Source organism: Sarcophilus harrisii, chromosome 5 (genome assembly GCF_902635505.1).
Source record: "Sarcophilus harrisii chromosome 5, mSarHar1.11, whole genome shotgun sequence".
Classification (NCBI taxonomy): Eukaryota; Metazoa; Chordata; class Mammalia; order Dasyuromorphia; family Dasyuridae; genus Sarcophilus; species Sarcophilus harrisii.
The window spans coordinates 23461504-23475994 of NC_045430.1; the positions used below are offsets into that span (position 1 = coordinate 23461504).

At 36.2% G+C, this 14491-nt stretch overlaps 1 protein-coding gene across 2 annotated transcripts in view; it reads left to right on the top strand.

Annotated features, from left to right (window-relative positions):
- NUP37 (nucleoporin 37) overlaps window positions 1–14096 on the top strand; it is a 37096-nt gene extending 23000 nt beyond the window's left edge. For both annotated transcript variants that reach the window (XM_023504422.2, XM_012550604.3), the window contains exons 6-10: window positions 3555–3645; window positions 6145–6326; window positions 9163–9213; window positions 13097–13190; window positions 13825–14096. In XM_023504422.2, coding sequence (XP_023360190.1) covers window positions 3555–3645; window positions 6145–6326; window positions 9163–9213; window positions 13097–13190; window positions 13825–13938 — 532 coding nt within the window. In that variant the 3' untranslated portion in view covers window positions 13939–14096. The remainder of the gene's footprint in view (window positions 1–3554; window positions 3646–6144; window positions 6327–9162; window positions 9214–13096; window positions 13191–13824) is intronic.
- Window positions 14097–14491: the final 395 nt, after the last annotated feature.

Sequence of the window (14491 nt, forward strand, 5' to 3'; positions counted from 1 at the left end):
AAGAAAGGCCCAATATGCTGAACTTAGATCTACATGAGTTTAACTCTTCGAAATGATTAACAATTCAAAAAGCTAATACTGAATTTCAGTTTCAGCTTATAGGCAAATAATATTGAAAAACAAAACTTTTCTGCATTATGGTACACTAAGATCTATACAGGCAAATCCCACACTTCCAAATATCCCTTTTTTCCAAAACTTGGTATGTAAGTTTGGGATTTAGAACTTATTTAACCCCTAGTTATCTGAACTTAACCAATGTTTATAATATTGTTTCTATGGAAACCATATTCAGAGTTGAATATGAGGAACATATCTCTTCCCCTTCTCCTATAAGGAGCTTCTGTTCCACTTTATATTTCCTCCTATAAAAGTCCAGAGCTTAGTGCAACTAGATGATGCAATGAATAGAGCAGTCAGCCTTGGAGTCAGGAGGACTTGAGTTCAAATCCTACCTGACACTTAATACTTCATAGCTGTGTGATCCCAATTGCCTCTCAAAAAAGAAAGAGAACTGGAAATATTTATAGCACTCACTTTGCAGAGCTGTTGTAACACAGGTTAGCACTGTGTCTGGTTCATAATCAGCTTTTAAAATACCTTATTTTGTACATTTTCATTCTCTAAATATTATTTAATATACCATCAGTGGTGTCTTAGAAAAGAAATTTTTTCTTATATGCTACATTTTTTCATTGGAATGATAAAGATGAATTGATTTAGACAACATAAAATATTATTGATTTGTGTTGAAAATTATTGAGATTTTTAAATATAGAAAACTTGTCATAGTCACTCATAAACATTAAAATGTAGCCAAATTTCTAATGCAGAAGAAGAAATCTCAAATTTACTTTCTGATAAAGAATATAGAAAAGCTTTGCCTTTTCCATGCCCTGAAAGTTAATTAGGCTATGTCAGCAGACAGAGTCAATTTAAGTGTATAAATTAAATTCCTAATTGTGCCACATTTGAGAAAGTTAGGAAGACTCCCACAATGAACATGTGAATGCAGGTTTAAGTTCCACAAAAATTACTGCACTTCTAGTGAGAACTCCCAAGAAATAAAAATCTGTTGAATAAATCAGACAAGACAGTCAAAAGTCATAGAAAAGTCTATTGAGCTCTAACAAGTCTTGAAATTTAATGAAAACTTATAAAAAGATGTATCTATAGCTAATTTAGTTATGCTAATTGTAGCCCCATTTATTATCTTTTGCGTGTTTGGACAGGTTATACAACCACTGAAATTTGTTGAATAAGCATATAGTTTTGGGGGAAGAAGTGAAGGGAGTTGTAGTTAAATTGACTTGCCTCTATTAAACCGCTAGTGTCAAGTGCCTGAGACTGCATTTGAACTCAAATCCTCCTGATTATACTCTAACTACCTAAATAAGCCTATAATTTTAAATCACAAATCATCCTGTCCCAAAGAGGAATAGGAAGAAGTTTGTGAGGCTGTTGTTATTACCCGGGATCAAATCAAGGCAGTTTGAGGTGATATTGGGGTATAGGGTTAAGTGAAGATAGCAGAATGATCAGATAAAAGTTTTGGGAAAATCCATTTCCTTAATTGACTAGCATTTAAAATTATTGTTATCCTTATTCTGTAACTTCCATATCTTGATTCCTGGTGTAGATGTGTGTTTTATATAATGACTAACTCAACTGTGTATTAGAGTGGGATCAAAAGAATGGGGGTTTACAGAAACCATTCTCTCATGGGAGTCACTAAATAGACAAAGCAAAATGTTATTATTTCAATAGAAATAAAATAGTGTTAGTATTAGCACTTTATTACTTACTTTAAAAGAAAAACACGAGTTTAAAAGCAAATATATTGATCTTTCAACTTTGGGAATGGGCATTTTTCCCTATAAATATATTTTCTTGCAAAAAGCGTAGAAGTAAAATTCAATGAAAGATATAGTGGCACAAACAAAAAAGTGTGTAATTATTCAGATGAGTCATAAAAGAATCCTGTGGCCACTTTGACTCCCCTTTCCCATGTCAGCATTGTTCCTGCTTTCTATAGAAAAGAGGTAGGGAAGGAGAGAAAAAGGAAAAAAACAAACATTTATTAAGCACCTACTATGTGCTAAGCACTATGTTAAGCACTCACAAATATTATCTCATTTGTTCCTTACAACCACCCTGGTAGATATCCCTGTTTACTGTTGAGGAAACTGAGTCAGACAGAAATGAAGTAACTTGTCCAGAGTCACACAGTAAATATTTGACACCAAATGTGAACTCAGTTCTTCCCAATTCCAGGCACGATGCTCCATCTACTGTGCCATTTCACTGTCTACAATTGATAGACAATGAGCATGGGAAGCTTTATGGAGGCAAAAGAAAAAATTTAAGATAAGGTTCTGAGAAATCAATCGTTCTCAGAAATGGTCACCTTAACTCTGACCAAAGTTGATTGATTGATGGACGTCTGTAAATGTATTAAAACAGCTCCTTCTGAAGAACTAATACATCATTTCCCCTATACCTGGCACTTGAGTAGGCACTTAATAAATGCTTATGGATTGATTGATGATAATCAGATATGTGCCTTCCTTAGACAGAATCCATATATATCCATATATATCCATAGTGGATTTTCTTTAGACTCTCCCTCCACGATTCTTGGGGGTAGTTTATCCTTATCTTCTTCCCATCAGGAGTCCACCCAATAGGCATTAGGCCTCTTAACATTAAGTGAGCATGGGTAATCTCTTATTTTGGCCTGTCCTTCCTACCTTGCATATCCCAAAGTTTGAGCATTATATATGTACTTAGTACCTTCTTCAGAGATAATAAGCTGGCTACCATTATTACATATTTTTGTTTAAAAAAAAAAAAACAAGTTACTGGAACAACATTCCATTTGCCCAAACTTGAGTTCTGCTGGAGGACAAATTTGTAACAAAGAAATTGAATTTTTGGTAGCAACAGTAAAAAGAGAGGAGAGTTAAAGCAAAAGAATAATGAATAAGAGCAGTTATTTGGCTAGGATGATCAGGGAGGTCAAGGGAATACCAAGTAAATGGCCATTGACCTCAATGAATTCAATTTTGTCAAACCACATTAGAAGTTACAGCATAATTATATGTTGTTATTTTGAAAACAGGAGGCCTGCTTTTCTTTTAAGCTTCATTGATGGAAAGTATAATATGAACTGACTGTAGAATTGGGGAACTGCAGCCTATTAGTGAATTTCAGCTCCTGGAACCTCCAGCATATAGCCCACAATATAGAAAGTAATTAACTTAAAACTTTTTCTACCATGTCACAGGGCCAGAATACTTTGGCATGTGCAATAGCATATTAATCACACCACAGAAAGTGTATGGCAACTTCCTATATTCTTGAGTATAAAAATACTTCAGTTTTTTATAATGCCATAGAGAGCAAGACTTGAATTTTTGTAATACTGTCTCATTTGCTTTTTTAAAATATAATATTTTTTTAAAAATACTGAGAAACTATAAAATCTCAATTTATTAATTGTTTTAAATAATATCATGTAAACGAACAGAAATTTTGTCATATTCTCTTATTAGAGTCTGGGACTTAGAAGGAAATCAGAAAGCTCATTTTGTTCTCCGTTCCCCTGGAAGGAGTGTCTGCTGGCATCCTGAAGAAGCTTGTAAGGTGAGTTGTCATAGGATTTTATTGTTTTTTTTATTTTTAATCAGTGAGAGTTTGTACATGGACTATGACTATCATGAGACTGATTCCAAGGGGCTAGGCATATATCCTTTGCATATGCAATTAATAAGGTAAATGGTTAATACAAGAATCAACTGTTAGATCCTATCTCTTAGAATTCTCACTCAGGTCTAGGCCCAACTCATTTGGCCAAATTGGCCTTTCTAGTCTCAGAATTCTGTATTCCTTCTACCACTGTGCCTTTGCCTAGAAAGCATTTTCTCTCTCTTCCTCTTAAAAATCCTTAGTTCCCTTCACAGTTCGACTCTTATGTTCTCTGAGCCTTAACTGATTCTTCTAGCCTTTTACACTTTCTACTTCTTGTAGTTATCTTGTTCTCTGTATTACTTTTATCCCCCAATAGAGTCTTAAGTTTCTCTGGGGCAGAAACTGCCATTTTCGTATCAGTATTTTCATTGTCTATTATGGTGCTATGTCCAAATGAGGCATTTATTAAAGCTTTTTGATTTGAATTTAATTTCAAGGCTTAGTTCAAGTGCTGTGTCCTCTGGGAAGCCTTCCCAACTTCTACCCTGTGGCCCAGAATTATTAATGCTTTCCTCATCAGATTGTCCTAGAGTACTTTGAGTTCTCCCTCACTCTTTTTCTTCTCTACATTATACTCTTATTTTTCAATCTACATATGATTTTGCCCTAGTTGACTGTAAAATCTCTTGGAGAATAGGAGCTGTTTTATTTTTGCCCTTTGTATATTTCCAACATGAAAAGAATCTCATATATAGTATGCCCTTAATAAATGCTTGTTAAATTGGAGGGAAAGGAAGGTAAATAATCTTAAGCTGTATTAAATCATAGTAGCCTAGTGTCCAGAAAGATGAAGGTAATCATTTTATTGTTCTTGCCTCTGGTCAAATCACAACTATATTATTATGTTACTTGTGAACATCATACTTTTAGAAAGGACATAGATAAACTGCACAAAGTAGACGGAATAGGGGGATAAGGCCTTACTATAATAGTGATTATGAGAAGGTTGAAGAAGTCAGAGATACTTAACCTGGGTAAGACAAGACTTATAAGGGGCAGCTACAGTGTGGGAGAGGAATTAGGCTCGTCCTACTGAGCTCGAGTTTAGAACCAGGGGGACAGTGAGAGTTGCTGAGACAAGAAAAAAGTAAGTCTGCTGAGCGAAACTAGCAGAACCAGGAATACATTGTACATGGTAACAGCAAAAATATGCAATGATCAACTATGAAAGACTTGGTTATTCTCAGTGATTAAGTGATCTAAAGCAATCCCAATAGACTTTGGACAGAAAATGCCCTCTGCATCCAGAAAAAGAACTAAGGAGACTGAATGTAAATCAACACATGCTATGTTCATTTCTTTTTTTCATTTTTTTTAATCTCCCCCATAGTTTTTCCCTTTTGCTCTGATTTTTCTCTCCCAACATGATTCATAAAGCAATGTGTGTTAAAAATAAAGAAAAAAAGCAAAAAAAAAAAAGAACAAGAAGGGAATCTACAAATCCCAAAATTCTAACTGTACTACTAAGCAGCAATCAATTTTTTTTTTTAAGTTTGGTAAAAGAGAGAGACAAGGTAAGAAGAAATTGAGCAAGCAATGGAATAGATTTAGTGTGACATATACAGAAGAAAGCATCATTTTATTGGGAGGTTTATTGGTTATTGGGAGGATTCATTATTTGACAAAACTTTCTGGGAAAAAATTGGACAACATTCTAACAGAAATTAGATTTAGGCCAGTAGTTCAGTGGGAAAGTTTATAACTAAACTAGTGGGAAATATATCTAGAAGAAATACTTGTATGTATTTGATAAACTCTTGAACTTATTCTCCTAATCCAAGGGATATCATTGATGTCATTTTATAAAAATTTTATTATTAGTAAACTCATTCTGAATAACAGTCTTAACAGTTTTCGGGAAGGGAGACCTTTCTTAGCCATTAATGATTTTACTTTATCACTTGAAATTGCACTAATGAATTTCTTCACTAAAATTTATTTTTCCTACTTTTTCCAAGGTCTCCCACTAACTGAGTACCTACACAAAACCTTTTGCTACCCAACCTTGTGACCTCTAGGAAAATTTAAGCCCTATCCAATATAACCTGGCCCAATACCTTGTACGTTAAATTCTTTTAAATTTGGTGAATTGAAATGTATTATATTTTAGTATACACTTTAAGTATTAGCAAAAAATGTTTGGGGGAGTTTGGATTAGCATCTTCTTTGGGTTTTTTGGTTTTTGCTGAGGCAATTGAAGTTAAGTGACTTGCCCAGGGTCACACAACTAGGAAGTGTTAAGTGTCTGAGATCAGATTTGAACTCAGGTCCTCCTGACTTCAGGGCTGGATCAGCATCTCATACCACAGATTTGCTTTGTCAAATTCTTATCAACTAAAGAGTAGAAAAGTATAATTATCATTTTCAGTAAATTTATCTTTTTCTGTCTTTTAGTTGATGGTTGCAGAGAAGAATGGAACAATCAGGTTCTATGATCTCATTACCCAGCAGGCTATTCTGTCTCTTGAATCTGAACAGATGCCATTAATGTCAGCTCACTGGTGTTTAAGAAATACCTTCAAAGTTGGAGCTGTTGCAGGAAACGATTGGCTAATCTGGGATATTACTCGGTCCAGGTATTTCCTTAGCACTTTTGTTATTTTAAAAAATCTTTATTCTACAGAAATATTTATTATGTTAAACATTATTGTATGGTAGTGTGAGTGAGTATTTTTTAAGTGCTTACTTTATGCCTAGCACTATGCTAAGTGCTCAGGATATGAATGCAAGAAAGCCAGTCAGTCTCTACTCTTGAAAGTTCAGTTTTGTGGGGAGGACAAAACACCAAGGAGAATTGGGAAGTGGAGGATCAGAGGGGAGAAGAGATGGGGTGGTCTGGAGAGTGCGTCTAACTGGGAACAAGTAAGTTCATAGCTAAGGATTCTCATGAAATCCACAAGCATTGTTGGGGCCCCTCTTATGTGCTGAGCACTGTTCTATGCCACGCTGGCATTACACCACTACTTTTGGTATCTCCCCAGTGACTCACTTCTTGCCTTTCTAATGATAATAAGTCATTGTCCGTGTTTATGAGATTCAAGCTACTATTGTTTTTCTGATATTTTTTCATAATTATATCAATCAATCATTGTGTGAATACTTTAAAGTCGCTATTTTAATCAAAAAATGTGCATTTCAAGTTTCAATTCAAACCATATGCCCAAGGGAGATCTGGTGCCCTCATGATAACACAGCCTCCCTGTGACCTCCTTTGCAGCACAGATCGTACTTTCATTCCCTTTGACTCACCAGTAGATGTGGGGGAGTTGGAATATTCCTTGCTCCTATGGTTTCCTGCCTACCAGGGCTCACCTCTTTTGAGGGTCACTGAGTCCATATCTTCCACCCAATCAAAATTTTCATAGCTTTCCTCTACCAACTTCTGGGACATTCCCCTTCTTTACTGCTTGAGTTCAGTGCCTAACTCGCATCTTTTCTTTCTAGCTCCTATCTTTATACTAGGGATCTTCGACATATATTAACCATCCTTTAAGCACTCCAACTTCACAATTCCTCCAGTTACTCGTTTCACATGATGTACTCCTCTACCTCATCTCAGTCACACACAAAGATGGTCACATCCTGGATCTTGCTGCTCCGTTTCTTTGTTCTCAAACTCTGAAATTCCTTTATTTGATCAATGTCAATCTACCTCTCCTTTTGGTTTGCAGCCCCATACCCTATTTTTCATCTACACTGTGATGACCAGTTCCTTAGTTCTCTCCCAGGCCATCACTCATCACTTCTGTACTATCTATACTCTCCTTTCCATATCTTGACCACTTCAGCTCTTCTTTTGAGTCCCTTGCCCTTTATTTTATTGCCAATCATTCCCTGCTAAGTTTCAGCTTTCAGTCATTCATTCATTATCTTCATTCCTGCAAATGTGTTGCTGAACAAAGCTATAGAGAAAATATGCTGACTGGATCCACACATTTATAACTTCACCTGGACTTTCACTGCTGTAAGAAAACTCTTTCTCCCTAATTAACTTGCTAGTCTATTCACCATAACAGCTCCTCTAAACCTTTTCATCCTCCTCATAATTCCTGCGACTCTCCCCATTCCCCATTCAGCTGAGACCCTTGCCTATTGTGTGAAAAAATGGAACCCATTTACCAAAAGCTCCCACTTCTCCCTTTCTCTTCCATCTCAAATCACTAAAATGCCTTTTTCTGCTTTTTCCCCTATTTCACATGAAGAAGTAACACTTCTTCCCAAGGTTAACCCCTCTACATGGTCAAGTCACCCTGTTCCATTCTATCTTTTCCGGCTGATTACCCCTATCATCTCCACAGCCACTCTTCCTCTTTCTCTGTCTGCTTCCTGAATAGGACTGTGTCTCCCCCATTCTTGAGCTTGATTATCCTCACCTGATCCATCCATCCCACTGGTCACTGCCCCAGATTTCTTCCCTTTTTCAGGTGAATTCTCTGAGAAAGCTGACTACAAGGAATGGGGGTCCCTACTCCCTCTTTGCCCTCTAGTTTGGCTTTGGCCCCATCATTCAACTGTAACTGCTGTCTCCAACTTTGCTGATGACCTCATGGTGGCCAATTCTAAGGGCCTGTTCTCCTGACCACTCTGCAACTTCTGCTGTCACTCTCTATTCAGTGACAGTTCACTCTCTTTGTTCTCTGTTTTCAGGACAAAACCCTCTTCTGTTTCTCCTTCTCTCCAACTGGCCTCTTCTCCTCGGTCTTCTCTTTCTCACCCTCTCCTCTCCATGCTCAGACTTCTATGTCTTCCACATGCCCCTTCCCTCCTCTGACTCCTTCACCATAATGATGCAGGCTCTCATCACTTTGTACCTGGTCTACTATAGTAGCCTGCTACTTGGTCTCTCTGCTATGGACTCTTCTACTCAACTGTCAAATTGATTTTCCTAGACCTATGTCTGACCTGCACTGATTGATTTTCAAAGCTCATCTTGCCTTCTCCCATACCTTTTCCATCTCTTCATACCTTATTCTCTTTCTACCCCCCCCCCCCCATATACTCTTTGATTCAGTGATATCAACCTTCTGGCTGCTCCACAAACAAGACACTACATCTCTCCACATGGGGAATTTTCTCTGGCCATTCCCCATGCCTGGATTGCTGTCCCTTCTCACCTCCATTTCCTGGTTTTCCTGGCTTCCTTCCCAGCTAACATCTCACTTTGTGCAGAAAATCTTTCCTAATCCCACCTACTTCTCATGCCTTCCCTCTGCTGATTATCTCCACTTTATTCTGTTTAGGTCTTGTTCCTACACAGTTGTTTGCATCCTGGCTCCTTCATTAGGATGTGAGCTCCTTGAGAACATGAACTGTTCTACCATTCTCCTAGTATGTAATGATCATTTAGTAAATGTTTATTGGCTAACTGGTTGAATAACAGGTTGTAATTAAATACTTTTTTTTTTTTTTAAGTTATCCTCAGGATAAAAGACCTGTCCATATGGATCGAGCTCACTTATTCAGGTACAGTTTCCCAGTTATTTCGAAAATTACTGATTTAATCTTTTGAATCCTATATATCATAGTTGGTAAGGTAATCTTTAAGTCAAGTTCAGTTTTTAATTTTTAAAAAATGGATAGGGATAAGGGGGAAAAAAAACATCATAAACCATTTCACAGGGATCTTAGAGACTATGTAATCCAACCTCTTCAAAATACCAATATAATTTCTTATCATATGAACTGACTTCTCTTGTCACCCAAAAATACTCCCCAGCTTGCACTTTCTCTTTCACCTATCCATCATTCCTTCAGCCTTCGTGGTCTAGTTCAGACTTCAAGATCATCCTCTGACTACTGTAGCTCTTCTCTATATGTCCCTCTTCTCTGAACTCTTAGAAAATGTATTCTACATTCCACACAGCTTATCACTTAATTGTTTGTTTTCTTATTAGGGACAATTTCACATGTATTAAGTTTCTTTTGTAAGAACTTTTATAAGTTCTGAAGTTAGAGATTATTCTCATTACTTTTGTTATCTCCCACAATTCATTCTCTACCACTATCACCACTCATTCCCCTCCTTCCCCCGAGTTCCCATAGTTCTAACCACAAAGCACACAGACATTCAGTAAATACTTTCTGGATGACTGAAATGGAATAAATATAATGGTGGAATCATCACCACCAATATTTCAAGAATAACTTCTTTTTAAAAGTTCCAAACAAAAATGCATAGATTGGTGAATAATTTTGGGGGGAGGGGAGGAAGTGTCAGTTTGGTTTGGTTTTGTAAAACCTAAAACAAGTTAGAATACAGAGAATAGAAAGATAATGCAAGAAAGAAAAGAGGCCTTTGTCTATACCTCTGGAAGAAAACAAATATAAGTCCTGTCTACAGTCTACTATCCTTTCCCATTGATGATAATTTGTATTATAGTGCACGAGATTATACTTTGAGATTATTCAGTCAGTAAATATATGGGGAATCCCTCTCCCACTTGGATACTGTACATGATAATGTTTCATAATGATGGGAGTCATGTCCACTTTCTAAGGATTTCTTTGATATTAATAAGCTGAGAGTCATCAAAGTTATGTTTGTTATTACAACATTTAAGGAATTTTATATGACTTCAGCATTGCTGAAAGAGAGCTTTTAAGGCATTATTTAGCTCTACTCAGTCAAGTGCTTTTTTTTAATAAGCTATAAGCGCAGTAAGATCTTAAATTGTATAATTGTACCTGTTCTCTCTGATAATTTCATTGAGAATAAACCTCAATATAGGTATATCTTGTTTTCATAAAAATTTTGCGGAAATAGAAAAGTAGGCACATGGATCAGTAGTTTTTAACATTCTCTCAGTCACATTTGTTGTTATTGTTATTGTTAAAAATAACATTAAGCTCCAAAACATTTCCCAGGCCTTTGGTCTCCTCTCTCTCTCATAATTGTGCCCTCTCGAGCAGGGGACTTCCTGTGGATGCTGGCCATGAGTAGTCCAGCTGCTCTATTTCTCCTTCCTCATGTAGCCCATCAGGGAGCATCCAGATGTGGCTGCTCCACTGTTACTGACAGCAAAAAGTTTGTTAGAAAAATCTGTACAGATTGTTTCCATTTTTGTTTCTTTGTCGTCATATTCCTCGCTTCATCCTTAAATGCCCCCAGGATTGTTTTTGCTTTGATGGGTCTTTTGCCAGACTTTCTTTAAACTTGCTTCTTCCCTGCTTCTGCTCCCATTCCTTACTGAGTAAAATCTAGTTGGGCTTCTTTGCCCAACACTTGTGTCTCTCCACTTGGACCAAAGCTAGCTTTCTAACCTAAATTTCATTAGTTTTTTTTAATACACTTTCAATATTTCCATAGTCAAAGAGCTGTCAATATTGTATACAATTACAGGGGTTGCCTTAAGGCATAGTTTTTCCATCATAGAGTGCTTTACTTTCCCTCCTCACCATACCCTTCCAAAACAGGGATCCACACTGATTACTATAAAATCTGTGCTTTAAACATATTAGTTCCTTTAGTAGTGACTTTGGCAGGCTTCCAATTAAATTACAAGTCCTTTGATTCTATTTGTTTTCTATATGAGAAAAGGTCTTCGTAGTCTGTATTTTGGGAAGGGGATTATTGGAATAGCACCCTTATTCATCTCCTTCTCTCTACACTCTTTCTAGCCAAAACCTTGTAGTCATTGTTGATTGTTTCTACTGAGTCCAAGCTGTCATTTTCATATCTTTGTTTGAAATTTTAGTGCAGGTTCTTCCTTTCACAAATACTACCATCTTCCTAATCCAGGATTCCATTATCTCTGCTCAATAAATCCACAATTTTACCCTATCTTTATCCCAGCCTCTTAGGAAAAGACTGGGAGGTTTCAAGGGCATATATGTAATAAAGAAACAGGGAATTTGACCAAAACTGTTAGAAAGCAATCTAGCAGAAATTTAAGTTTAACCAATATCTCACATTGTATTGCCACGCTAAACCAAACACATATGTGGTCTAAAGATAAAAAGTTATACATCTCAGGTACAGGTGTCTATAGGAAGAGTTCCTGACCAAATAAGAGATAACAAGAAATAAAATGAATGATTTTGATTATGTAAATTTGAAAATAATTTCACTAAGTCAGTGTAGCTGAAATTATCAGGGAAACAGTTAATCAAGAGGGGGAAATTGCAGCAAATTTCTCTGATAAACATTTCATATCTAAGATATATAGATAACTGATCCAAATATATAAGAACAAGATCTATTCTCCAACAGAAATATAGTCAAAGCATACAGAATAACAGTTTTCAAAAAGAGCTATCAATCATATAAAAAAACTTTTCAAGTCATTATAAAATTAAAATAGCTATGTTTGTTGTAAAACAGCTCATCAGTTTGGCAAAGATGAAAAATAACAATGACATATGTCAGAGAGACAGGCATGCTAATGCACTGTAATTGGAGCCATGAATTGATCTAGTCATTATCAAAAACAGTTTGAAACTACTCGCTCAAATGGGTAGTGGTGTCAAATTCAAAGAAAAGTTTAGAAAGCCACAAAATGACATTATCTGTGTTTTATTATATTTTATTTATTTTGCTAAAGTTTCTTCAGGATATTTTAATCTGATTTGGGCCTCAGTGGGGAGTTTTGCAGGCTGCAAGCTGCCTAGGCTCTGAGTTTGCCATCTGTGCTGTGGGAGATACAAACAAGAGTCTCTTAATAGAATTTTTAATCTAGTAGGTGATGATACAAGGTATAATGCAAAATGAAAAAGAAGAATCACAAAATGTAGTGATGCTGCCAGTGTGGAGTCACCATGGCTTCATTCTAATAGAGCACTGAATTCGGAATTCGAGGACCTTCTAAGTGACCTCTGAAAAGGCCCTTATATTCAGGCCTCCGTTTCTGCATCTGTATACCAAGGGGTTGAATTAGATGGTTTCCAAGATCCCTGAGATAAAAGGTTAATAAGATAGCAGCAGATAGATGAATTCAAAGAGAAAAGAGACTAGATACAGCAATCAGTCAGTATAGGAGACTCCTGTGGCAGCCCAGGCAGAAGATAACAGATGCAGCAGATTAGTTAATCTGGGAATAGAAAGGAAACAACAGGACTGACATGGTCAGAGTAACAGAAGCAGAATTTAGTCAAGTAGTCCATCTGTGGGTTGACCCCCAAGCCTGAATAAATAATAATGATTAACTTTCTCAAATTAGGAGCCAAAGTAGAATTAGTATTCTAAGTAAATTTGAGTTTTAGGTGTCACCAGAATTGGATGGAAATATTCTCTTAGATAACATGGGATTGGATAAATATTTAGGATGGAGTTTAGGATCAGGATTGGGTGAAAGAATTAACCTCAGTTGTACAAAAAAGACAGAATGACTGATATTGATTCTTTTCTCAGGTGGTCGACTGTTAATGAAAACCTGTTTGCAACCACTGGCTACCCTGGCAAAATGACCACTCAGCTTCTGATTCATCATTTGGGGCACCCTCAGGTAGTACTGGCTTGGAGTTTTTGTCATCTTCTATCCATCCCTTCTACTTGTTTTCCTCTTTCCAAACTTAAAATCCTTAAATTGACTGCTCTTTTGGCCATGTAAACTACATATAAAGGTATCTTTTTTACATTATTATTAGCAATTTAGTAAAGTAAGTTTTTCAAATTTAGAAGATAATCACATGCTAATATTTCCCTCCTGTTACTTTTCTATTTTCCTCCTTTATTTAAATTGTGTCATTGTGTCTTGAAATTGTCTGGCTGAACTATAAGGCCACAAGCTCAATTCCATAAGGGATAGACTGGTCATCTTCCTATGTTCTTGATCTCAGATGAGACCCTTTCCATCCTACCATCCCAGTAACTCATTCTTTATGGGGCAGAAGGAACTGGCCAAGTACCTGGTCTCATCCCCACTCCTGGATCATCAGTCAGAATGGCATTCCCCTGAATCTGTTGGTGTGGTCATCCGTCTAGTTGATAGATAACGGGAAAATTAATTGATAAAGCACATGTTGTTAAATGAGGATACGTTTGTTTGGAGGCTGCTTTGTTTAAATTTGTTGTGCCTTTTGAATTTATTGTTACATTCTAACTAACCTCCTCTCCTATGATCTGCTTTCTGGTTTTAGCCTATCCTCATTGGATCTGCAGCTGTGGGATCTGGTCTGTCCTGGCACAGGACTCTCCCTCTGTGTGCCATAGGAGGTGACCACAAGTTATTGTTTTGGGTGACTGAGATGTAAAAAATATCTTCCTTGGACACTAAGTTCTCAAACTATATTTTTAATAAATATTTTGGTTACAATCTTTATTTTTTATATTTCCAATGTACTTAAACAGTCAAATGTTTTAATACTAATGTCTACGTATTTGGTCTTCTTATTAAATGATTTATTCATAATATGTTCTAAATTTTCATTTTTTATATATTTTTGAGAACAATAATTGGCCTTAATCCAAAAAATATCAATTAAAAGTTAGTGCTTTTGTTTATACAGTAACATACAAAGGGCATCTCCTTTATTGCTCCCAGTTCTCCTAAATGCAAACACTTTTTACAGGAAGAAAAATATCAGAAAATTATTTAGTTACCTTACATTACTTCTCCACCACTGCCAGAATGTGTATATACATATGTATTTTACATTTGCTTTGGCAGTTTGACTTTATAGGAATGTTGGTCTTAATAATCTATAGAACATTTTGAACTCATCAGTGAGTATGAAGTATTATTGTTTCATTTATCATAGGAAACTTATTTTGTTGTTCAAATTCATCTGATTAATTGCTCAACAA